The 26666-nt window shown below is 43.0% G+C and overlaps 2 protein-coding genes across 12 annotated transcripts; both read left to right on the top strand.

The window, feature by feature from the left end:
- Positions 1-1681: 1681 nt before the first annotated feature.
- On the top strand, positions 1682-24205 carry Pde8 (phosphodiesterase 8). Of its 10 annotated transcripts, none has more exons than XM_017073836.4 (20): positions 1682-2132; positions 2634-2770; positions 7573-8238; positions 8297-8381; positions 15314-15429; positions 17396-17452; positions 17533-17738; positions 17878-17937; positions 17997-18051; positions 18132-18230; positions 18368-18478; positions 18557-18726; positions 18806-19016; positions 19993-20133; positions 20196-20294; positions 20352-20600; positions 20672-20894; positions 21471-21628; positions 21694-21964; positions 22024-24205. In XM_017073836.4, exons 3-20 carry the CDS (start codon positions 7963-7965, stop codon positions 22164-22166), a joined length of 2730 nt encoding a protein of 909 aa, XP_016929325.2. In that variant the 5' UTR covers positions 1682-2132; positions 2634-2770; positions 7573-7962; the 3' UTR covers positions 22167-24205. The 10 variants fall into 10 exon arrangements, with proteins under 10 accessions (XP_016929325.2, XP_036669456.2, XP_016929323.2 ...); XM_036813561.3 differs by having other exon boundaries at positions 1684-1979; positions 19966-20133; XM_017073834.4 differs by having other exon boundaries at positions 1684-1986; positions 19966-20133.
- Positions 24206-25202: 997 nt separating this feature from the next.
- Positions 25203-26543, top strand: St1 (Sulfotransferase 1). 2 transcript variants are annotated; one of them, XM_017072443.4, is made up of 3 exons: positions 25203-25620; positions 25676-26206; positions 26265-26543. In XM_017072443.4, exons 1-3 carry the CDS (start codon positions 25286-25288, stop codon positions 26428-26430), a joined length of 1032 nt encoding a protein of 343 aa, XP_016927932.2. In that variant the 5' UTR covers positions 25203-25285; the 3' UTR covers positions 26431-26543. The 2 variants fall into 2 exon arrangements, with proteins under 2 accessions (XP_016927932.2, XP_016927931.2); XM_017072442.4 differs by having other exon boundaries at positions 25271-25620; positions 26280-26543.
- Positions 26544-26666: the final 123 nt, after the last annotated feature.

Genomic DNA, 26666 nt, shown 5'->3' with positions numbered 1-26666 from the left:
GAACTTAAAGCTGTGTGTATATTCCGGCAAGTACCAGGAATCCAAGTGCAAACAATGGTGTTTCCATATACGATGCTTTCACAGAAATCCCGACGGTTGGCCATTAGTTTCTGGTTCCTGGCTAATTGATAGAGGCGACTGGTGCTGACTGATAGGGGCACTTGGCCAGGACGAAAGCAAATGCAATTACAATTACCCCAAAAGAACAAAGAGGGAAGCAAAAATCCCATTGCTCATATAAGCTCATCAAGAAGTGCTCATGTGTACGTGCGATTGTGTTTGTGTGACTTTGCCGGGGGCTCATTCTTTCTATGAAGCTGAATTCTGGGATTCTGGGTTCCCCGATTGCGTGCAGACTCCATCTGGTGTACAAGCATTCGCCCGGGGGTTTTGGGGTCGGTCAAAGCCGTTAATGGAACGTCCAAAACGGCGATCCTTCGTTCTGTCAATTTGCCTGGGAGCCCGAATCCCCCATCTCCTCGACTGGAAAGTACCACCTTCAATATCCCATATTTGTTTGCTCCTAAAGCTGGGAGTAAGTGGTGAATGAGTGACTCACGGGCTCGCGATTTATTTGGGTCAGCTTATCTTACGATGCTATAAATGATTCATTGGCTTCCGTTTTTATATTTTAGTCCAGCCAGTCGTAATCTGCAATGTTCTGTAAACAATTGTTTGGGGACTAATTTGCCTTAATGATGTTATAATTTCAGTCATTAAGGGAAGCGGAATCGCGAAATGAAGCTCTTTAGTTTACAGCATAGTTAATTGAAATAATGACTTTGGAATAACCATTAAAAGAGCAACCAGAAAATAACAATTTTGCAACTTTAATCGAAAAACCATTTTAAAAAACATTAAAAGAAATGATGTTCAAAGGAAACGTAATAAACAAAACGGAATCGAGAAAGGGTGCTATCAGATTTACAGCTTAGTTAATTGAAATAAAGTTTTTGTAATGACAATTTAAAGTGCAATAAATAAATTTTACCTTTTTACACTTTAAAATTAGGAGATACTTTTGAATTATCAAAAGATAATATTTGAAAATATTTCGTTTGAAACCTTCAAGACTTGCTTTTTAAAAACGTATCTTCCTTTTCTGTGAATAACTGTATTCAAACTTTACTAAATTCATTTTGTTTTTATCATATCAAAAATAAACTAATTGTTTAATCATCAATCTCGAAATATGTATAATTTTTGAAAGAATCTTCTCGTTTAAAAAAACTTTTTTCAAATAAGAAAATAAGTCTTAATCGACTTAAAATATAGGAATTTTTCCTTGGTGACTCAAGGTCTGTAAAGCCATATTTGTTTTTGCAAGATAATAAAGTTTATGAAAGTGCGGAGCTTATATTTATGCTGGTCGCTTTCCAAAAAGTATCTTTGAAGTCGATCTATCGTTAGTCACGCGCTCAGCTCCAGTGAAGAGAGAGCTCGCTCTCCATGGGGCTCTCTCGCCGCTTTGATTTCTTTTCTTTGGGGCCCGCGGCTCCGGCTCTTCGCTCTCCGGGGCTCTCGGGGCCTCTCCGCTCCGCGATTCTGTGGCGACTTCTGATTCTTTCGGGTCGGATCGTACTGCCTGCCAAGTTCAGATACAGATACTAGTACTCGCACTCGCACTCGTACTTCTCCTCGACTGTCGCTTGTCGCTCGTTCGCTGAATTTTTGTATCTCAGAGATTGTTTTAGTTTTAGTTTTCCTTCCACATTTGATTCTTCTGTGTGTTCGCGTTCTTCTGGCCTCTGGGCCTGCCTTCATTGCCATTGTTTCTGTTTCGGTTCTGTCTCTGTTGAATTTCGTATCGTATCGTATCGTATCGCTGAGCGAGAAATCAGTTTGACGTTTTGCTTTGACAAGCAACCGTCGTCGATCGGGGGATCGTGGATCGCGGATCGCCGCTGAATCTCGTGAATCTTGGGCGTTCTTTTCTCGCCGTCGCCGGTCGTGTTTTCTGAGCAGAATTTCCACTGGCCGTAAGCGGTAGTATACCACCCAAAAGTTGCCCGAGTCCAAGTTGCACCACCCGCTGACCAGCGGCGCACCCGAAAAATATTTAGTTATCTCCGTGGCCGCAATAATCGACAATCATATTCCCCCGATTCCCCCGATTTGTGATCAATATATAGGTACTAGTGTGTGTGTTGTGTGTGGTGTGCCATATATTGGGGGTGCGTGTGTATTGTTCAGATTGAGTGTTGGCAGCAGCAGCGGCCGTAAATGTGAGCCAATTGTATCTGAGAGATACAGATACGTTGGCGGTGTTATCGCCGCTACTGCTGCTCCTACTGTCGTGACCGCGCTATTGTTATTATTTTTAATGCATTGAATTTGAGTTTTGCAGTTTACAATTCGGTGTATCCATATAATATATATATATATAATATATGTGGTCGATATATAGAGTCGCGATTGTACATATTTTGTTGTACAATATCTTGTGCGTCAACAACAACATCCGTTCTATGAACGTGACCCCCGCGCATTAAAATAAATTCTAATTTGTGGAAGAAAAGAGCAGCGACGAAAATGTTTTGTTATTGTTGTTGCCATTGCGATGGGGCAATATTTATTATGAGTGCGTGTGTCTGCCCATTGTGTTCATGTGTATTTGTTTAATTTATATCTAGAATCTAGAGTCTAGAGACTGATATAAATATTAAAATAAAAAAGAGAAGAAGAAGGAATACGTACACGTATATAAAATATCAGAAGCAACAGGCGGCGAGGCAACAACTACCAGCTAAACGACAAATTTTTGGTTTCGGTACGTCAACAGATAATGTATTGTATATGTACTTAAGTTGGACATACATTTTTCGGGGGCATTCGCTTAATTTGCGGCCATTCTCTGCCTACACGGGTTTACACAGGCCCAAAAGATACAAATCAGTGGGTGATGGGCGCTCCCCGTCAAGGAATACATATATCCTTAAACCCCCAAGCAAAATACACTAGCCACCTTGGAAGTGTCAACGTCTGGTCTTTGCCCTCCAAAAAAGATCATAAAATTAAATGAAACGAAGCAAAATAAAATTGAAATGGAAATTTTCATGCATCTGGCGTCGCGAAAACATTTTGCAGTTTCAAATTTTTAATTTAACTAACTCACCTGACTGACGACTGACGACGACTGACTTCTTATAGGCGCGACGGAGGCACATAAAAATCGCTTAAAATGTTGTGGGGGGCTGCAGGTGAGCAATGATGCCCATATTGGCCATAAACAATGTGAAAAATATCATTTCGTACTTATAAACAAGCGGCGATAAGTTTGCAAATTGCGTTCGCATTTCGCTTTTCGTGTTTTGCATTTTGCATTTCGACGCTGCCAAACTTGAAAACTTTTTTTATACATTTTTTTTTTGTTCGTCGCTTGCTAGTTTTTATTTCGGCCATATCCCGCGTGGACTGACCCATTTCGTCGATTATCTAATGGCTGTTGACTATATATACACACTCGCATATACGTAGATTTCTTTTCGTTTTCACTATCTATGCGATAGGCTGTCGCCCAATCAGTTGGCTGGCTTAATTAATTCTCGATTTTAACTGTTTATTAAAATGGATTGTTGGCGCTGGCAGAGGTGCCTGCCATTGTTAACAGCAAATAAATCCGAGCTGCTCGCGTGCATACTGATTGGGAGTTTCCAAAAGGTACGCCTGAAATGTTTATTATTACTGGGGTTATGCAATGCCACCCACTTTCGCCTCCCACTCCCCCCGAACCACCCACCCGAAGACTCGTAACCCCAAAAGTGCCATAGAGTCTGCAGTTCGTCCAACTTTATGCTCAATGTTTGCAATGTGCCATTTGATTATATGTACTTGTATTGTCAACTGGGGCAATCATCTATACAGCTGTAGTGCCTTCTCTTTCGTTTACGAGCACTCGGTCTCCTTCTAATCTTCCAGGTTGCGACACTAACACTACTTTTTCCCTGCTCACCCATCCCATCTCCATTTTGTTATATCTCACTTGAGATCGGCATTTGAAATGCAAATATCCAACTGAAGCAAACTCTTTGAAACAGCCGGAAAAGTCCCCATAGATATTGTAAGCAGTCGTGATACATATATATCCTCCCGTATACCTATGTATGTTGGGGCGCTCTTTCATGTTCATGTTATTAATTAGGCGGGGTCCAACCTTCCGCCTGTAAGCGATTAGTAGCTGTTCCATTGTGAGGCCCCAAGGCCCCCGATCTCGAGGATGCTACGGCCATATAGCGGACACTTGTGACGCACGTTCTGAACATGAAATTCATCGCAAGACCACCGGCAAGGTTGTCCATGCTTGGAGGACACACACGAGATAATAATGGGCCATTACGTTCTATATGGATCTACCCCATCGCTGCCCTTTTTGGAAAGAGAAGTCCATAGTCGCAAAACGTTTCATTGTTGCCACAGTTTTTAATTCGTTTTTAGTGGGTTCTGATATATATTTTAGAAAAATGTAATCTCATTTCAAATATATTGATATGATATAACATTTTAAAACCATTTTTGATCAATTTCACGTAAATTTTAAATTTTGGTAAAACAAATTACTAAGAATTAGAAAACCTACAATGATTTATTCCATATCTTAAAACATTTAATTCAAGCCCTCAGTTGAAAAACTAATAAAAGGGTGAAGTGTGTATTTTTTGTTGCCGCATTTCCTAATTAACTTACAACTGATTTTCTAGCTGTTTATTTTGGGAAGCAGTCTTGAATTATGGCAGGCCGTAAACTTAAATACTCCATTTCAACACCTGACTTCAAGTCAAATTAGGCACTTGTAATGGATCTCCGTAGACTATACATTATTCGCCAATTGTTTATAGTAGGCGATCGGATTCCGATTCCAATTCTGATACCGATTTGGATCAGTGTGTGCATGAAAAGTAAACAGAAAGCCGATGCCGAGTGATCGGCAGCTGCAAAACATCAGCAGGCAAAAACTATTAGATACAAAATTGCTCGAATGCGCTGCCCCATGTTCCATAGTCATCTTTATTTTTTGGTCTCGGCCAGCTTTCCTATATGGCCCGGCTCCGGCTGCCAAATACCAACGTTCTCGAGTACATATTGGTAGGAAATTCTATTAGGGGGCCTCTCGCACACAGGCGTCCTGATGATGCTATTATCCGAGTACCCACAAGCACCTGCATACTAATAGCTTCGGGCTCGGGCCAAACATCCGTGACTGGCTGCATCTAATGAGTTGACGTTCGGGGACTGGGTACTATGAATTGGGGACAGGGAACCGGGAAAAGGGACCGCTAATAGAATTTGGCACTCCTTGGCACTCGAGCTTTTAGTTGCATACCGAGAGGCGCCGAGGCGCCGCACAGGAACTCGAGGCCCCGATTATACGGCATGGCCTGGCAACGGGGCGGCTGAGCAATTGCAACTCGGCCTCCTTCTCGTTCTAAACAAATTATGTTACGTCCACAGCCTTCGTTATTTATTTGAAAACTTAAATGATGCCGAGTGTACGGCAAAAGGCATTACTTGTTCATTTTAATATGGTCGGGCTAAAAATAATTTGTTTAAATCAACAAACACACCATAGACTGATGTGTGTACGCGAAGCTGATTCTCGACATCTCTATTGTAGTGTTCTCATTGCTGGGAATGTGGATGAGTTTGCTTGGAGCTGAATCAGAATCTGCACGGAGAGAAAAAAGCTTATGGGAAAGCCGAGACTCAAAATAAATGTGGCCTTAGTTTACAAAGTAATTTGGACTTTGTTTCAAGAGCAAGGTCACACTAAACGCGGCTTAAGGAGTTTAGGGCAGTTACTTAAAATAAACTGGGCTACAAATTTTCAAATCAAATATTCTTATATAGCAAATTACCCCTTCACATAAAAAATTCCGAATGGATGACCAATTTCAGTGATATATCTCTCTCTGTACTTATGTTGCGCTTCTGTTCTTCCTCTCGCCCGTCTTCCTGTGTCTTCTGTTGTGACGCCTTTTGTCTTTGGACCCAACAATGCAAACGGATTCAGACAGTGGGACGACAACAAGTGTCCTTATGGATGAGGATGTGTTTATGTACGAATGCAGATGAAAGACAGCCCTTCCCTTTAGCAAGTCAATCAACGTCGCCGGGGATAAGGACTATCTTTTCCGCCGCACATCCCCCCTCTGGAATTGTTTTTCCTTCCCCAGAGAAGGGACATAAGACATTTCACTCGCAGGAGCCGAGCTCCAATTGCCACTTGAAGTGGGTACGACTTTCGGTGACTAATCTGAAGTGTTCCCATAGACCGTGCTCCCTAGTCCCCACTCCCTACTCCGCTCTCCATATCAGTTGATTTGCTTCTTTCGCTTTCGTTCGAGTTTTATCTAAATATTTAAAATTGGTTAGCAAGACACGAGCGAGCGACAGAGGCTTTTATATTTGCCTGCCCCAAGATAAAGCCAACTGACAGCCGGAATGAGAACAACAACAAGGCGACATCGACATCCCAAAGCTGTATTATATATGACACCCTCAAATCCCCACAAGTCAATTGTTTGATACGTGCCACCGAGGGTTCAGACTATCAAGTTCCGCCAACTTTCGGGACGCGAACTTAATATGGCAGGCAGGAGTCGAACTGAAACGCAAATATAACTCTGACTGAGCATTATTCATATGCAGCGAGTTGGTCACGTTCAAGGGCCCCTGTTTTATTTTTTGTACTTTCCGTACTTCTTCTTCTTCTTCTTTTGCCTTGGCTCCAATAATCATTGCCAATATTTGGGCTTTTATGAATTTATAACAACCGCCAAGAGTATTTGACAATTGTGCGGGTGCTCTGTCCATATTCGATGAGAGTTTCAATGAAACGCCTCTTGAATGGGGGGACTCGAAAATGGCTTTCGTAATCGAGTTAAAATACCAGATATGCACTGCACTCGTCATTTATCACTTTGGCTTATCAATGTCAATTAAACTAGTTTAACTAATTAAGCTGGGAATTATCAAAAAAAGAAAGAAAGAGCGGGAAAGCGAAAAGTTAATGTAGGTCAGTGCTAGCTAAATTACTGTGTTTGAGAGATGGGTTTAATAAGATTCTTTAATTACGGTTGCTGGTTCTCTTTGAGCATATTTAAAAGTTATCTACCCGGAGAAAAATGACTTTACCTAAATTTTAGGAGTTATCTTTAGAAAAATCACCTTAAAATGGAATCAAATCTCATTTAGGGTAAAATGAAACTTATAAACCATTTTAGGTACATTATCTTACAACTGTTGAAGTAAGAGTTCCTAAAATTTGGGTAACGCCAGATATTGAGTGTTTTCTGGGTGTAATATAGTACAGAGCAAATGTTCTTAAAGTATTTATGAGTTATTGTTATAAGTTAGTAAAAGGGATTTTATTATTTTTTATTACAAAACAGACTTATATTACTATCACTAAATTCAGCTTCTTATATAAGACAAGGGGTTATAAAATGATAGGAAATGCTAGTTTTAATAATAAATCTAACCCTTAACGACATGCAAATTATTCTAAAAAAAAGCAATTGCGCTTACCCGGTATTTCAATTAACCAAACCCCCACTTTCCGTTCCCCTTTTGCAGCTCTGCGGATCATGTGACCAGTATCTCTGCTGGCCATCAGTCAATCAATCAGCGGACCGCAGCCCAAAAATGTTTCAATTATGTTATCGCCAGCAACAACGACATCGTCCAGAATCGAAACCATCGAATCAGAAGCCAAGCCAAAACCAGAGCAGCAGAAACCACAAGGAGGCAGCAGCACTGCCAAGGTCGTCGGTGGAGCGAGATTAAGTTGTGCAATCCCGGGAATCCTAGTCCTCCATAGACCACAATCGGAACGAGAAAAGGAACAGGAACAGGAAGAGGAACTGGAAACGAAACTAAAACCAAAATCACAAGGCAACCGAGAGCAATTTAGCATAGCAACCGCAAGGGAATTAGCCAGGCCAGGATCAGAAGCAGGACTTCGCCATGGGCTGCTCGCCAAGTACCCTGCCCGCCCCCTCCTCCGCCTCCGCCGCTGGCCAGACGGGCGAACGAGGATCCCTTCCGCTGGACGCCTCTGAAAAGGATGAGAGTCGGCTGTTCTGCATCAAATTGCGGCGCAGTCGCCTCCGTCGCTGCAGCTGCGGGAACGTGACCTTGCAGCCACCCAGTGACGGAAATGGAAGCACGGCGGGGGATAACCTGTGTGGCCAGGTGCTCCTCAATCCGCTGCAGACCAAAAGCGAGGCCGACTACGAAAAGGTAACCAAATCCGCAGGGCCACCGTTCAGCTCAAGGAACTTTGTTTGTCTTCCACCAGCTGAGCACCGGCAAAAAGGACTCGATTGTAACGGTGGCCGCCCTGGGCAACTTTACACACAGCGTGGTGCGACGGGCCACTGGCAGTAAGTAATCCCCAAGTATTTACCATCCCCCCAAAACTTTAAGATCTCCGCAGTGGTAAAATGATACGAAAAGGGTCCACATCCTTTAATTCCTCCATAGAGTTATGCTTTCCCAATAACCACCAATTAAAGTTAGGATAAAAACAATATTAGAACTTAATATATTTGAGATAAATTTAAATTTCTAGACTGACAGTACTCAAAACATTCATGTCTAACCAAACTTCAGTAATTTTGATAGCTTTAATAAAAGTCTGAAATATCTAGATCTACGAATTTCGGTTTCCTTAAAATCAAATGTTTCCATATAATCCTATGCCTACTTATAACACCATGATAACTCATGATAGTTTCGTATGAATCAGTGAATCATAAAATTAAACGATCATATTTTTTCCGGTGCTTTATGGAAACATGATCCCTATTGGCAGCATCATTTACCTAATACCCTTTAATGTGAGGCATCGCTTAGGTTTCGTTTACCTTCATCACTCAATATCGGCTAACAATAGTGATAGGTGATAAGGAAGGCCTGCGATTGAGGAACTCGGCTTCTGTTTCTGCTTCTTCTAATCTGAAGTGAGGCTACTCCACTGTCAAGAGCTTCCGCTATGTTGGCTGATAGTACTCGTAGTGCCACTTATCAATGGGAATCTCAGATTTAGTTGCACGTTTCCTTTTCTTCGGATTTTCCGAAGATTTACGATGCTCCAAATTCGAGCCAATCAACTCAAGTGGCTGCCATAACTTAGGCTAGATAAAGCGGGATTAAAATTTATTAGCGAGTTATAGGGTATTAGTAGAAAGTTTACTTTTAGAATACCTACAGAATTTTGGTTAAGAAAACCTTGATATAATTTTATTAGGAAATGTTGAAGTAATGACATCTATACTTAGTTAAAATCAAATAGGTTGAGTGTGCATTTAATCCCAGAAGAATCCTATTAGAGTGCTGAGATAAGGAAATTTTAGATTATACTATAGGTTTTCCGTTGAGTAAACAATTGGAGAATGGATTAGCTGGGTATAGGAAACAAATTGTCAAGTTTCAGGGCGAAAAAGTTCCAACTAGTATATAATGTATTGTATAATCTTCTGTATAGGGTATTCGTAGTGCCTGGTGATCCCCGCTTTTGACCAGGTAACCCGATCCCCGACTCAGAAGAGTCAGCTGGCGCTTGTCGGAGATCCAAAGCGCAGCTGTTTTGTGTCTCCGTCCAATTAACAGTTCCCCGCTCTCCGCCCCACTCTCTCTCGCGCTCTCCCACCCTCTCTTTGGAGCTCTGGGGAGCGTGAGTGAGCATCGGTGAAACTTGATCGCGCTCAGTTTGCTGATCGGATTGGAAGGGCGGATGAGTGGGGCCGTGGGTGGGGTGGCAAAATGAGAGAGTCAGAGAGCAAGCTTCGTTTATCGCCAAAGCTCCCGCTCTCTGTCGGTGTTGCGGCAACAGCTGCTCGCCATTTATGGAGTCATTTGTTGTAGATTCTTTCGCCGCGTCGGTCGCTCAGTCGCAGTTGCAGTCGCCGTCGACGTCGCTGCAACACATGTGAATCCCAGTGTGTGTGCCATATAGAATCGGAATCGGAATCGGTATTACCATCCACTGATAGATAGTAACACGCTCCATGCAAATCCCAAAAAAATCGAAAAAATGAAGAGCTTGCCAGCTGCAAACTGGTAGCCACGAAACGCCATCTAATGATTTTGGCCAAGTCGTGCCTATAACACGCTATATCGCACACAACATATAGCATATAACATATAACCCAGGGCCAACCAGTCGTCGATCCAAAGCGATTGCAATTAAAAAACGCATAGAGCCAACTGGAAATCATGTACGCGCTGAAATTCGTTGGCTGCATTCGCCTCAGGTGGAAAAAAACAGCTTAGCGTGCTCTAAAATACAAAAAAAAAATATAATCGAAATACAACAAAAGTGTACATAGCCGCGCACGAAAAAAAAGTGTTAAAAATCAAAACAAACTTCACAACTAAGTGTGCCAACAACCGCAGCAGAAACAACAAGTGTAGCGAGTAGCGATCTCTGGATAGATTTTGTTTTTCATTAGATTTACGTATGTGCAAGATACAGATACGCAGATACACGGAGAGTCCCTTAATTCAGAACCCATTGAGTTACACACGGGGGGTTATGAACACCCAAATCGTACGCACTGTGAAAAAAATGCCAATTAATATGCAAAAATTCACATGACAATATCTGGTTTTGTGCCAGTCACACAGCCAGCAGCCGTATAAGAACAGAAGGAGAGCGAGATCGAGATCGAGATACGAGTATTACCAACTCACAGCACTCTTAAATTTTGGTTTTGATCAGGCCCCACATTTTAATTCAGCGATCGCAGTCTCTCACGATCAGCTAGTCTCTTTCTCGAAAACCCCAGCCCCGAACCCCGGTAAACAATGGAACACCCACGGAATGGCGCCAAAACATCAATCAAAGCCAAAGAAAACAAACTGAACGATCACTCGACTCGACGCTACTCGATTCATTATAGGCGGCTAATCCCACGCGTCAAAGTTCTGCAGTTTATCAGTATTCCCACTACCCATTGCCTCCCACCCCTCATAAATTGGGAAATTGAGCGATGACGGCTGTGTAGTCACCACAATATTTGCTATTCGCCAGTGCGATTCTCGGAGGTCTTACACAAATTACGTTCAGTTTAGCCACGTGAAGAGCTCTATGGGGAAGATTAGATTACCGCTGGATACTCCCTATCGATGTGGGTCTACTACCCCTACTTATTTTGGCTATATGTCCAGCTATCGCCAAGAAGATCGGGGCCAGATAACTAGCTAGCTGGCCAATTTGATTCCAGGGCCGTTCTAGCCATTCTAGCCATTCCAAGCCCCCAGATGTAGATTGTGCACGCGTTCGCCTATCTGTATCTGTATCTGTATCTGCATCTGGCCGAGAGTACCTGTATCTGTATCTGTATCCGAACCTGTGCCGTATCTCAGCCAACGCACACAGGCTAAACATCTGAATACTATGAGCAAACCTGCCTGATATTATCTTATCACAAATTAATTGGTCGCCATGACAACGGCCAAAGGCGCAAAAGGCCCCAAAACCAAAAGCCCAATGAGATCGGCCAGTGAGACTGGCCAGGAGCCCCTAATCCGCTCTTTGTATTTAAGCCAAATTCGCTGAGGGTTCATTTAGGGGGGGTTGAGAGGGGGCTTCGATGGAAATGCACCTGCCTTTATAAGGCTAAGCGCCTTATGTACGCCCCGAAAAGTATCTCACGGATTGAAATGGCGACAGCCCACTAGACCGTTAGTTTTAGCCGCAGCGCACACTCGCAGTCACCATCGCCACCGCCATCGCAGTCGCTGCCCATTTCTACGCGCCACTGGCAGTTTGAAAATCCGTGCGAGAATTATCATCTGGCAAACAGTTTTTCATACCGGATTAGAACGGACGTCGGGCTCCGCGTTTTATTTCCCTTATTCCCTATTTTGTACTTGTGCCAATTTCAGTTTTGCGCCACATCGATCGAGTGAAAAGTATCCCCCAATATATTAATATTTAATGAGCCCGCGTTCTTCCGCATTTGTGTGTGACTTTGTACTATGAGCAGCAGTTTGAGCCCAGTTAGTAAGTAACTTGGGCTGTCTAAGAGCTAAGAAAGTGTGTTAGTTATGGTTCCAGTTTTTTAAGGGGTCCCCCGAGTCATCCAAAGAGACGTCAGCGGCTGCTGGCCGCCGTTTATCTAAACAATTTATCGATTTTCGTTTAGATTACAACGCGTGTGCCCCTGCCTCCCAATCCGCTCCACTTTACTCCCAGGCTGCTCCAAAAAAAAAAAATATAACACAAACGATAAGATACACCCGACCCATTTGAATAAGCGCAAATATACTGTCCCCACTGGCGGTATATATACACTGATAAAAACATAATGTAGTAAATTTAAAGATTTTGTATTCTAATTACACATTTTATCCCTTTTTATAATATGATGTTAATTTAAAAATCCTTTTTAATGACTTAAGATCTTAAAAGTAAATATGACTAACATTGTACCTTATTTTTTCTAACCCAATTTAAACATTTTCAATTTAGATGATAGGTTTTTGTTTTTTATTCCAATATTTAATACAAAATTTTAAGTTCCATATTTAGTATTCCATTTTTATCAGTGTATATATACACTTAGATCTCGTACTGCTCCCCTAGGTATATAGGCCCACTCGAGGGGTACGGGTTCGGGTGCGGGTACTTACTTTCCGTACTTTCCCTGGCTAGTTTTTGTTTATGCCCCACTCGGGCTATTTATATTAAGTGTGCTGTGCACACATGCTGCCGTATCTTGTGCGCTATATGAACCACATATCCATGTATACATATATGTATATGCATGTGGGGCAGTTTATCATTACGCACTAATTGTGTGAAATCAATGCCGCAGCCAGATAAACAAACTATTGCACATAAATGACAATTAACATAATGCCACGAAAGTAATCCAAATTTGTGTGACTTCATTCGCAAAAAATACAGCAAAAACAAAGAAAAGGAACCTAATAACAAGGAAAAACAAAAGCGGAAATAAATAAAGAAAAGCGAAAAGCACAAACAAAATGATAATTTCCAGCCAGCCGAATTTGGCTGGATCGGCGACGACCACGATTACGACCACGACCACCAGTAGTGCCCACATGGGCCAGGAAAGTGTGCCCAGCACTTGCAACTGTGGGGGTGTGGGCGTGGGCGTGGGAGTGGGCGTGGCCCCTGCTCTGGGGACCAGACAATCCCCATCTCCAAGCCCAGAGACAAGCACATCGAAAACACCAGCATCTAGCAGGGATTCATTAACGCGTCCGGCCTCCGAGTCCGAGCTAAATGTGGGTAAGGTTCCTCCTCCTCCTCCTCCTCATTTTCCTTATGGGGTTTTCCCCGTTTAAGGAAAACTCTTCTGGGGCTCAAATTGAGTTTGATGATGTGGTTAACATGAGTGTCCCAAAAATGATGCCCTACCAGCTGGGGCTTTTGGCAATTAAAAATCAGTCTCAAAGTTTTCTTCATCAACTATATAGCATCTCTAATTAAAGTTGCCTGCCAAATGAATTTCCACCTGTTTGGTCAGCTACCTAACTTCAATTTAAAAGTTAAGCTTTCTAGTGGCACAAAATGGAAAAAATTATAAGCAAATTTCAGGGGATAAAACTGAATTCAAATGAAACATTCAAGAGGTGGAAAATAAAAATAAAGAAGATTCTATGGAATAAATTAAGCTGAGTGAGAATTAAATATCATGCTGGAAAAAGTTGGAATTAATTAAAACAGTTTCCACAAAATTTAATTCATCTGAATGAAGCAAAAAATGAAAATACTACAAAAACTGATTCAGTAGAATTAAATAAAGCTGCAGACAAATCGTTGGAAAATGCTAGAGGAAAATTATACAAAATACTTTTTGCAACTTTTTAGAATGAATGTGAATGTCTAGGAAATGTCAATAATTAATGTCCAGTTTTATTAGGCAAAATTGAACCAACAAATTTTTGGCACATTAAAGTTATATTTCATTTTAATATACATACCATATGGACATTTCCTATCAAATTAAAGAAAGAACAAAACCCAAAATGACTTGTTGATAACTTTAATTTGCTTGCCGGGAATCCGCACAAAAGCCTCGAACAAATTTCGTTACACAGAAAGTTTGTTTGGTCAATCATTTGGGGTCTTAAAAATTGTTTGGGCCTAAGCATACATAACTTGCGAGAAGCCACAGAATTTTAATTTCCCCCAAAACTTTGCGAAAGGAATTTTACTTTGCGAATGCCTGAGAAGGTATGGCAAACTCCAATATGGATTGAAATTTTCTGCAAAGATGTGTATAAGTAAACATAATAAGCAGGCAGATAGGTACTTCAATGGATTTTAGGGATTCTCAAAGGTTAAACAGAATGAACTATTGGTTTAACCTGTAATTTCATCTTTCCCATCATTTGGAAAGCTAGTTACCATGGCTTCCATTTGCGGAGGATTTTTGTTTTAGCCTGCTTGCCACAGCACAAAATAAAGTGGGATGTGATGCCAAAGTCCCGACCTGTTTCTCATTAAGTGAAATACAATTTGTGCGGCTTAGTTCCTCCGGGGGTTCCGCTCTTAGTGCCTTCGTTGACAGATAGGAGACCCAAAAACGGGGGCTTCCGCCCCCAAGGACCTTTGTACCCTTTCGCAGGCACATGCGTGTGTGCCCGTTTATAAAGTGTTTCTCAAATGCCAACGTTTATAATTAAATAAAACGTGCAACAAGAGGAATTAATGTGCGTGCGTGTCCCTGCCAGAGTGTTGGTATACGTATATGTATTGGTACACTGATAAAAATAGTAGTTACTCCAAAACTTTAAATATTTTTTGAATTTAAATTTTATCTTTTAAAGATAAGTATAGAAATAATAAATGGACCAGTTATAGTTAATTGAAAAATGTTTATCTTTTAAGGGCATTACAAAACAAGTTTATTACTCATACGTACTGTTGCCTTTGACAAAATATATTTTTTTCATGTAGGGGGCCTCAAATGAGAGAAAATTCCGTTTTGTCAAATTAGGACCTTAGTTTTTCAAACAAGAACTATAGCTAGCTATCAAAAAATTCGAAATTGCTTACAAGTCGTATGAATAATTTTCAGAAAACTATGGACCGCCCTTACCCTCATTTATTTTTACTATTCCATATTTTGTTCAGTGTATAAGGGATTGTGTGTGTGTGTGAGTTTGTGTGGTGACCATTCATTTTGATTGTGGGCGTGCTGTTGACAGCCACGAAGTATGCAACGCCCTGCGAGCCCTTGGAACGCCCAGAAATGTAGCATACTTTTCAGAGAATTTTCCCCCGCCTCTAAACGATTTTCCCCCTTTCTTGTACTTTTCCGCATTTTTCTCACAGGCACAGGCACATCGGGCACCAGTTCATCCGGCGGCGGGAACAGCCGTCCAGGTCACCGCAAATCATCGCTCGCCCTCGCCCTCACCCCGGAAGATGAGCCGATGGATGTCTACCAGGTGAGTAGTCGGCCACCCCGGGCCCAATCCCTATAGCCACTATGACCACAATTCGAGGGGGAACCGAACTGAACCACATGGTTGTTACGTCTTTTGATAAGGCATATTATCTTATCACAGGCGGCATAGTTTATAGAGAGCGCTGCGCTTTTCGGTTTACATTCGGCTTTAAATAGCCGCTCACCCATACAGGCCTCATGTTTTGCCTATAAACAATACGCTACCAGAGAAATCAAATCAATTAACATTGAAGGTGGGAAATCAAAAGGCAAAGAAAGAGATTATGCCCACGAATCGATCGACGCGACTCAGTCCGTTCCGTTTTGCTGTCCGGAGTAGTTTCGACCACAAAACCTGTGAATTGTTCAGAACCGATTCGGTTCCGTAGATACCGATCGAGATACAGATAGAGATAGACAGAGATCTCGATCGAGATTGTCGCATTAGTTGGGAGACGGCGTGGAAAAGTTGGAAATGCCACTCGCGAGGCGTTTCTATTCGTGTGCTCGTCTAGCTTATGCAAACAACTTGTTATTGATCTAAGACATTGGACCTCAAGTGGCGAGTGTAATTGTCGCTGTTGTCATTGTTATTGCGATACGGATTTCGGTGCGGATTGGTTCACTTCACGCTCTCTCTTTGAGTGGCCGAGTGTTGTTTTAATTATAAAACAGAATGCGCAATTGTTTGCCAAAATTCAGTAAAGTCTTTCGCCGCAAATCCTCCGCGAAGTCCTCATCGGCGGGCCGTGAGAATCCGTCCAGCGATCCGGACTCCGACGCGGAGCCCTATACCATATCCGATCGCGGTGGCGATAACCGTAATGAAAGAACCATACCACCTCCAGATGACGATAGCAGCCGGCTGATAAGCTCTGCTCATTTGGATTTCTCTATGGATTTGAATTTGAATTCGAATGGAGGCGGCGGCATTCGTCCAAAGAGCGAGGGTTCCTGCCCGGAAATGAAAGTGGAAACGATTGCGTCGACGACGACCACAGAGACTGCTGCTCCAACTCCTGGGCCAGTGGCCATTTCCCTGCCATTTGTGGGACGGAATTCGTGTAAAACGCCCGAGGAAATGGAGCTGGAATACGAGGCCAATGTGGAGGCCGAAGGTCGTGACATAATGACCCCCCTGCGCCGCAATACCAGACCATTGAGTGTGGCCTTCAGTGGTGGCGGTGGCAGTGGAGGACGCACTTCTCTGCAGCCGGAAATAGTCGAGGCCATACGCAGCCTGGACGTCCCAGCTCTGATGCTCAACAATCTGAGCCTGGAGGACAGGGAGCGGAGTCACCTGGTGGAGGAGGAGTCCCCCTCCTATGACCCCGATAACGCAGTAGTCCTTCGTCGCAAGGTCAACTGCCTGGAGCGCAAATCACACAGTCTCTACGAGCGACGATTGCCCAAGGTGCCGAAACTCCATCTCTTGGTGGCTGGAAAAAAACAATCAACGGAGGAGGAGGAGTTCAGGATTTTTCAGGTAGCTAGGTAGCATTCAGCTTTTCCCGGGACTTTCCAACTTTTCCCAGCTTGTCTCCATCAATCTGGCGCCTTAGCCCAAGTCTTATGTACGTCGTGATACATTTCCGATTACATTTTCATTCCTCTGATTGACACTGAGCTTCAGCTTCTGCGAACCAACCCACCTTCTGCGGATTTAATGTGTTCTCGTATTATAAATCTGCAGCACACGAGCGTGTGGCGCACATAAGTCAGAATCAGCAGCGAGCAATTTTATTTTAATTTATCATCATTTAAGCGACACGAACGACACACACGCACTGTAGCTCCAAGGATGGGTGAACAGATGTACAGGGAAACGAAGCCGGGTTAAGCCCTCTTATTTTGACGACAAAGCCAGAGGAGCTGCAGACTTATATTAAATTTTACACCTTGTCTCACCTGCTCTGACATCGCCCCCCCCCCTCGTTTTTTTCTTCTTTTTTTATATCCTGATGCAGCGAAATCTCATGGACCTGAAGTATCCAACCGTACTACCACCGAATCCCCCACTTAAGGTAAGCCCTCTTTGGACCACTTTGAACATGGGGCAATTCAATCAGTGCAATGGCTTTGAACCCCCCCACCCACACTATAGGCCCTCCTGGTTTTCCACAAATCGGACAGCATCTGCGAGGCGGTCACCGCGGCCTGCCAGCGCCACCAGCTGGACGTAACGCTGGTCAAGTCCAAGGAGGAGGCATTGGACACCCTGCAGAAGTCGTATGCCACCGCCCAGTGCTACCACCTAATCATAATTGATGCGCGTTCTACCAAGAACCTGGATGCGGAGCATATTGCAAGGTAAGGGTAAGGTTGAAATGAGTTTCGGGTCGTGTCTTTTTGGGTTCGCCCAACTTACCAAACTTAACGAAACTTTTTACAAACTTTTCCATTTTCATAAACTTTTCACTTTGCTATAAAACTTGCCTCTTCCCCACAGAACCATACGTCACACACACGGCCACCATTTAACGACAATAATTGCAGTCTGCAAGAAGAGGTGAGTAGCTGGGGCGGCAGTCATTTTCCGCTAACGACTTACGACGACTACTTTTGCAGTTTCTTCGAAAAGGATGATGTGCTAATTGCTCTATTGGACGCTGGCGTTAATAGAGTAAGTTTCCTTTAATTGCCCCATCACGGGCGAAGGGAAAACAGATGCTACAACATTGCCACATCTTGGGTATTCCACAGTGCGTAGCTGAGACGACCAACCTGGCCATGTGCAGTGTGGAACTGAAGCAGATACTGCACTCCATCATCCGGCCGCACAATGTCATGTCCACTCAACAGGTAATCGAGTTAATGTCCCTGGGCGCCCTTCGCAACTGCAAATTAATTCAATTAAATGGAAGCGCTGCCCGGCAGGCCAATGAAATTGCAAACCCGCTCAGTGACCCAAACCTCTCTGTTGTCGATCCCATCCCCAGGCCCTCTACACGGCACTCCATCGGCTAAAGGAGGTGGTCCTCATCACGGACGACTTGCTGAGGATTCAGTACGCCAACCGTGCCACCGAGAGGCTGCTCAACATGCGGCTGGTAAGTGGGAACGTGGGTAGTGGGTCCGGGGATTGTTTGCCATTGCGGCATTAATGAGATTTCCGCGTTGGACAACAGGACGAGATCATTAGCAAGCAGCTGGAGGACATATTCGTGTCGGACCTGTCCACCATCAGTGAGCAGTGTAAGAACATCAAGGAGTTCGACGGCATCCTGACGGTGCGCAGGAAGAGCCAGGAGGGTATCCCCATGCACGTGCGAGTGGTGCCAGTGGCCTGCATAGGAAGGTGAGTGACTAAAAGCAAACGCGAACGTCCATCCCCCCCCCTTAAAACCCTTCTTAATTGGCAATTTTCGTCCCAACAGCGCACCCACGCATCTGATTTTCAACTTTGATGTGCCCGGCGGCCAGATGGATTTCATAGCCACGCTGCCGCAGCCCAAGGAGGCGCCTCGGGGCTCGCTGCACTCGGTGCGGAGGTGCAGCTTCGATGTTCGCTCCATCGCTTCGGACGGATTGCGAAGGACCAGTTTGGCCAAGTTGACATCGCTGCCGCTGGAGGCCCCCATCACTAAAGTATGACTCTGCCTCACATTTGGGTTGTGGCTGCAGCACGTTGCAAGTTTGGGAAGGGCTTTTGGGGAATGCCTAAATTGCTAAATTGTCGTCCGTGCCTGTGCCGTGTGTCCTGGTCCGTGGTGTGGTGTGTGTGTGTGTGTCCTGGTGTCCTGTCATGCCCCGTAGCATATGCAGCAACAGCAACAGCAGCAGTAGCAGCAGCAACTGCAGCAGCGACAGCAATAACATTAGCAACAATATTTGCACAAGCACTTGCACAGACACAGACCATCACCACACACGCACATAAACGACACAGGCACCGACACACAGTGAAAAGCGCTGGGAAAATGCATTTTCCGGCTTGGAGTGGTGCTAACTTTGACTATCGCTATTTCGAGATGCAAAGAACGGCAGTCACTCTGCTTTTAATCATCCAATTAGGCACTCACATTTCTGTAATCTACTTAAAAGCATCTAGAGCAGATGGCGCCCAAACAGGGACCCCTAATGAGTTGCGACGCTAATTAATGATTTGCAACCTCCAAGCCGGAATAGTGCATTCTGGCTAAAAACGACCAAATGTGGGTCAATTTTAACCAACATTGCTCCACTGTTCATTCGAGCTCCTAATTCGTCATATACTTAACCCCAACTAATCCCAAATTCAACAGTAACAGCACATCTAAACCAACATGTTTATTCTCTTTTTATCTCTTAATTGTTATGTTCTCTTTTTTACTTTTATGTTTTGTGTACTCGAACAATGAACCAACTCATAAAAAATATTACCAAAAAAAAATAATGTACCAAACTGTTCGTTCGCACGTTCGCTCGCTCGCTCGAATTGCTCGCTGTGCGTCGCTAACCAAAATATATAAAAAAAAATTTAAAAAATGTACAAAACTCAAAACCAACAAACACAACCGAAAAACAAAAAATTCAAAACTGCGCACTCGCACATTAGATAATCAATTTACTATCACAAGTACAGGAGAATTGTTCGGCCGATGAGGCGCGTCTCATAGACAAGGTCTTGGAGTTCCTGAAGCGCGAGGGACTCTACAGTCCGCAAATGAAGGAGATACGAACGGATGATCCCATAGCCACCGATCTGATTGGTGCCCTGCTAACGGTGACTTAGAGAGCCCTACTAAAAATTCTTGTTTTTAAATATTAATTATAATATATTTTCAGGGACCCAGCGTGTACTCATCGCGCCGCAGCTCGAATGACTCCATCATACGCACTGGCAGCTCTACAAGAACTGCCACTATAGTGCCCGCCAAAATGAAGGTGGTTACTTCTTTGATTACCCATTATGATATAACACTAATTACATTTAAATTGCAGTCCAATCCCATCATTATGGAACTACTTGACGAATCTCTCAGCTGGGACTTTGATATTTTCAAATTGGAGGAGATCACCGACTACCATCCGCTGCTCTATCTGGGCATGGAAATGTTCCGCCGCTTCGACGTCTTTGCCACCTTGAACATCGATGAGAACGTTTGTAAGGCCTGGTTGGCCGTAATTGAGGCCCACTACCGCAAGGGCAACACATATCACAACAGCACCCATGCCGCGGATGTCATGCAGGTGGGTTATTTTACTACTGACCTTTCTTCCGGTATTATCTCGTAATATTCTGAACCACTTGTTACCCCTAGGCCACTGGCGCTTTCATCACCCAGTTGACCAACAAGGATATGCATGTGATGGATCGCATGGAAGAGGCGACTGCTCTAATTGCCGCCGCTGCCCACGATGTGGATCATCCGGGCCGCTCATCCGCCTTCTTGTGCAACTCTAACGACGCCCTGGCTGTACTGTATAATGATCTGACAGTGCTAGAGAACCATCATGCGGCCATTACCTTTAAGCTAACTCTGGGTGAGTAGAAAGAGAAAGGCATATTCTATATCAACGTTAAAAAAGAGTAATCCATGAAAAGATACACATATATTTTTAAGAAAAGTTTGAGTTAAGGCAACGTTGAATTATGAAATACATTTCTTAGACATTTAAAGCAACTTGAAGTTAGAGAAGTTCTAATTATGGAAGTTATACTTACTATACTCTCAAAGTCCGTTTAAATAACTTTTATGTCAAATTTGGTTATTGAAACTAGTATCCCAATCTCATGAGTCAGCCAAGATCGATTTATTCTCAAATTCTTAAATTAATGAGCAAGTACTTTCGGTTTCAAGACTATTTTCTTCTAGAAAAACAAAGTCAAAATATTTTCATCTCTAATTAAAGATCGCTTCATATCGAAAAACAAACTTAAAAGTTCTTTAGCTTTAACTTTAAGAACATTTCTTCTCAATAATTATTGAGAACAATCATTCTAATGAACAATGTTTCTTCTATTTTGCCTTAAATTAAAAATATTCAAATCTGTTAGCGAATAAAATATTTTTAAGTTTCTACCCCACTTATAATCTTGTTTATCGCATCTTCTTTTAGGCGACGATAAGATCAACATTTTCAAGAACCTGGACAAGGAGACGTACAAGTCGGCCCGCAGCACCATCATCGACATGATTCTGGCCACCGAGATGACTCGCCACTTCGAGCACCTGGCCAAGTTCGTGAGTGTTTTCGGAGGCGAGGAGCCGCGCGAGGTAAGACTGAATGCATACCTCCACATAGAATTAAAGATATAATAAAGATTTCAAATTCTCTACAGCACAATCCCCAGACGGATGAAGAGACGTCGATACTCATGCGCCGCATGCTGATCAAGGTGGCCGATGTGAGTAATCCCGCCCGGCCGATGCAATTCTGCATCGAGTGGGCCCGTCGCATCGCCGAGGAGTACTTCATGCAGACGGACGAGGAGAAGCAGCGCCATCTGCCGATCGTGATGCCGATGTTCGATCGGGCCACCTGCAGCATACCAAAGAGCCAGATCGGCTTTATCGAATACATCATACAGGACATGATGCACGCCTGGGAGAGTACGTTAGAATCTAGAGATCCCCCACAACCATATCTCATATCTAAAAATCCTTTGCAGGCTTTATAGACATGCCGCAGCTGATCACCTACATGCAGATCAACTACTCGCAGTGGAAGAAGTACGACGAGCAGGGCGTGAACACCCTGGCGGAGATCATGGCCAAGCAGCCGCCGGTGGGCAAGATGGCCAACTCCAAATAGCATACGGCCTTCCGGAGATTGTTCTCGGGTCTACTGAAGCCACTGCCGGCCCAGGCGCCGGGCACCTCCACGATTGGCGAGAACGAGATGGAGGACGTGCTCTAGTGACGGCGTCGAAGGTCCTGCGACGTCTGACTCCGGACCCGCAGTCTCTCGGCCTGATCCTCTCATCCCGGTTTGAAACCCATCTGCAAGAATCCGCTCCCTGGACTGCCCACACATATCCACATCTCTCAACGGACCAACGGACCAGGGGGGCGGTACTAAATGGTGTGCCAAGTGGTGTCACAAAAAGGCGGTATCATACATAAAAACAAAAACATAAAACACAACTAACTAAGGCAAACAAGTAAACAATTATTGGGCTGGACTCAAAATTAAATGTTTAAGATGCATCACAAGAAGCGAACTTTCTATTTCTATATAAATATACCATGTGAGTCTGTGTGTGCGTGAGTGTGTATGTCCCCATCCATCCCCTTATAAATGTGTATGTGTTTAGGCTAACAAAAGCAGACTAGCATGCTATGCTAGCAGGTTAGCAAGCTAGCATACTAGCAAGAAATCCCACAGCATATTGACCAGAATATATATATGGCGTGCGCTCAATTGTACCTGGCAACGGTATAACGTATAACAGTATAACGGTTCTGGTAACGCTATAGCGATATTACCAAAACCAAGTGTTACAAGCATGTAGTTCTCTCCCATCATGAAGACAATCTCTGTTGAATACTGCAAAGCCAAGTAAATATAGTATAATTGCTGTCCAAGTCGGAATCGTTGGTATCGGAATCGAAATCGGATTTGGGTTCGGAACGAGTACAAGGCCATAGCTAGACGAAGACTATATACATACACATAATGCGTGCGAGATCACGAGATTGAGAGACAAGCACTAAATATAAACTACTATCACTATCGACTAGCTAACAACAACTACAAGTAAAACTGAAACAAACTAATTCGAATCCACTCTTGAGACATATGAAATCCTATGGGGCCCCTTTTACTACCTAATTATCTAGTTACCTATTTTCCTAACTGAAGAAAAACGCGAAACGATGAGCTATCCTAATTAATACTATTAATGTTGTTTAGCTTTCTAAGCATACGGTATGAGAAATCAAACTAAACGCAAATGTTTAACAATTAAGTGAAATCCTTTTTGAAATCTTTTTATCTAATTGACTGAACAAATTACATTTACATATATAAACCAGATCTATTAATACGAATTGATAATACGTTCTTGTTATAACAAAAAAAAAAAAAAGAAAGAAAATGAAATGAAATGGAAAAGCAAAATAATATATACAATATACAATTTATACAACTTTTACGAAGCATATTATATATTTATATATGTCATACGATATCGGCATTCATTCACAGAGTTACAGTAATTTGTATGTGTTACCAAGGTGTTAAATCCCGTGCTTCAGAATGTTTTGATAGAAATTATATACACGTATACAAGTCCCTTGAGATCGACCTCCTGAACTGTGTAGCCAAGTCGCTGGCCTGGAATATCTAGAAAATCCCCACTCCCTAGAGGGTCGACCTTTGACCCAGCCAATCCGCTCAACCCGACCAACCACACAATCCACCCACCAACCCACATTTTCCGAACCCACACTTCACATCACCACTCTGATCACATTAAAACAGAAAAGAAAACCAAAACTGAGCGATAGGAGAATATAAATGTATATGCATATTCAGTGTTGTTAATATGTGTGTGTTTCAATTGTATGTATTGGATTAAATCGCGTAAATTACAAACAAGCAAAACTGGAATATAAGAAAACAAAATAATACGTGTTATGAAGAATATATGTATACATAAAATATATATACATAGATACGGTACTACTATATGTATGTTTCTGAACACAAAAATGATAAATCTTTACATACAACTATGTATATTTGTTACATCTGTTTGCTCCTTGCAGGTTAAGGATTATAAATGTTAAGATTTAGTCAAATTTATTGTAAAAACAAAAAACAAACACAAACAAGAAACAAAAACAAAATGCAAATAATACAAATAAAAATCCAACAAAATGGAAATTATCTACAAAAACGAAGCAAATGCGGGGGATTGGGTCAAGGTTGAAATGGAATCCTATCCCAACATGGTTGGAATGGCAAACTGTATATCAGAATCTATCTTCGATCGTAAAGCACCATTAATATTTCAGTCACTCATTTTGGCCATAATAAACGATTCTTATAGCTCGAGCCCAACCCTCTGTGAATTTTAACAACCTGTTTTACTGGCATTCTGCCATCTTAACGACTGCCCAAAAACGGTGGGCTTAATTTCACCTGGCCGTCTCAATCAAAAGGTAAACAAAACAAACGATCGTTTCCAGCCCAAAAACTTTCTTTCGGCGGTCCCAACAAAGAAAGTCTTTTGGTCTTCAGTCTTACAGCACGATCGATTCATGCAGCCCAGAAATGGTGTCGCATATGGACGCAAACGAGTCCGGTTATGCGTTAATTGCATAATGTCGCCTTGTATTTCAGCGATGACAGCGTGAAACTGGTATAATCATTAAAGTATATCTTAAAAATATATAAATAATATTTATGTGTCGACCGCTGTTGTACACTGTACTTGTGACGGTATAGAACGAGCAGTGCAATAAATTTGCTTAATGGAAAACTGACAACCCCTCACTTAAATTTAGATTATAATGAGCTCCCTACTGACACCTCCCCCATAAATAACTTAATTGCCAAAAATAATATTCGTTTTAATAGAACTCTAGATCGCTTTTACTTACAATAGTTGTTGTGGACATACATTTTAAACTATTTTTCTGTTTTAAGAGTATTTTTATAGAACGTGAAATTGGAAAAAAACCATTCTCTATATAACATTATTCATTAGTTAAAATAATAATTGGTTAATAATTTATTTCTCCTTACTGTTTTTTCCTACCCAAAGATCGTGTCACGCTGGTATCTCCAAGCTGAGAAAAGACCCGAGATTCTGCTGCCGATCGCTGGGTCTTTCTCAAGCAGCGTTTAATGCGGTTTCAACTGCCGAACCGATCAGTTCGATCGATCGTTTTGTTAAGAGTTTTTTGGTTACCCCAAAACCGAAGATGCCCCAGTCGAGTTTCTTTGCCAAGAGCGTGCCCTTCGAGCAGATCGACAAGTTGGCCATCAGTGGAGGCTACTCCTCGATCTTTGCCAGCAGTAAGCCAGCGGTTCCTGTGGTCGGGAATTGGGAGCAGCGCTTCTGCCGCCTGGCGGATACCTTCCAACCGGTCCTGGATAGGGTGTACGATTTCGAGGTTCGGGAGGATGATGTTTGGATTGTTACCCTGCCGAAATGCGGCACCACCTGGATGCAGGAGCTGGCCTGGTTGGTGGTCAATAAGTGTGACTTTGAGACGGCCAAGAGTGTGGATCTCACGCTGAGATCGCCCTTTCTGGAGTGGGTTACTGGACTAATAACTAAAGTGCATAAAACTAATTCAAGTCCTCCCCAGATTCAATGGAGTGGTGCCCAACGTACCACATGACACCATTGAAGCAGCAAATGCCCTACCCTCACCGCGTTTGATCAAATCCCATCTGCCCGCCTGGATGCTGCCCAGGCAGATCTGGAGCAAGAGGCCCAAGATCATCTATGTGTATCGTAATCCCAAGGATGCAGCCATCTCGTACTTCCACCACTGGCGTGGAATGGTGGGATACCAGGGCACCAAGTCGGACTTCATGCACTCCTTCATCGATGGTTATGTGAATTTCACGCCTTGCTGGCCGCATGTCCTGGACTTTTGGCAGCTGCGCCATGAGCCCAACATCTTTTTCACCAGCTACGAAAGGATGAAGGGACAATTGGGACAGGTTATAACAGAGGTGGCTCAATTCCTGGATCGCGAAGTCACTGAGGAGCAGATCCAACAGATGACCCAGCACCTATCATTCGAGAGCATGCGCGACAATCCCGCCTGCAATCATGTCAAGGAGTTCGAGAGCATGAAGGCAGCTGCTGGAAGGGATGTGGAGGAGTTCAGGTAGGTCTAAAGATAGCAAACCCAACGCCAAAGGACTCTCCAGGAGCTGGCTAATCAGCACTTCCTCCCACAGGTTCGTTCGCCGCGGAGTCGTTGGAAGTCACAAGGATGAGCTCACCGCCGACATCATCAGGGAATTCGATCTCTGGTCTGACATCAATCTCAGGGATTACAAATTGAACATGGATGACTTTGCCAACTACAGCAAATTCGCTTCCGCGTAATTCTCTCTAAGTAGTTTCGGTATAACATATCTTGGGTAATCTTTGTTAATAGTCTGTAAGCTGGGGTGATATATGTATAATAAATAATTGCTTTCATTATATACTATATGCAATTTAATGGTTTTATAAGTGAATTGTTTACATTCCTGGGGTTATCAGCACATTAAGTGGTTTATTACACCATTATCAGCAGCTACTCCAAAAGACTTGTAACATTGTAAATATCTATGCCAATG

Source organism: Drosophila suzukii, chromosome 2R, assembly GCF_043229965.1.
Source record: "Drosophila suzukii chromosome 2R, CBGP_Dsuzu_IsoJpt1.0, whole genome shotgun sequence".
Classification (NCBI taxonomy): domain Eukaryota; kingdom Metazoa; phylum Arthropoda; class Insecta; order Diptera; family Drosophilidae; genus Drosophila; species Drosophila suzukii.
The sequence above is the reverse complement of the archived record's forward strand: the minus strand, read 5'-3'. Positions and strand labels throughout refer to the sequence as shown.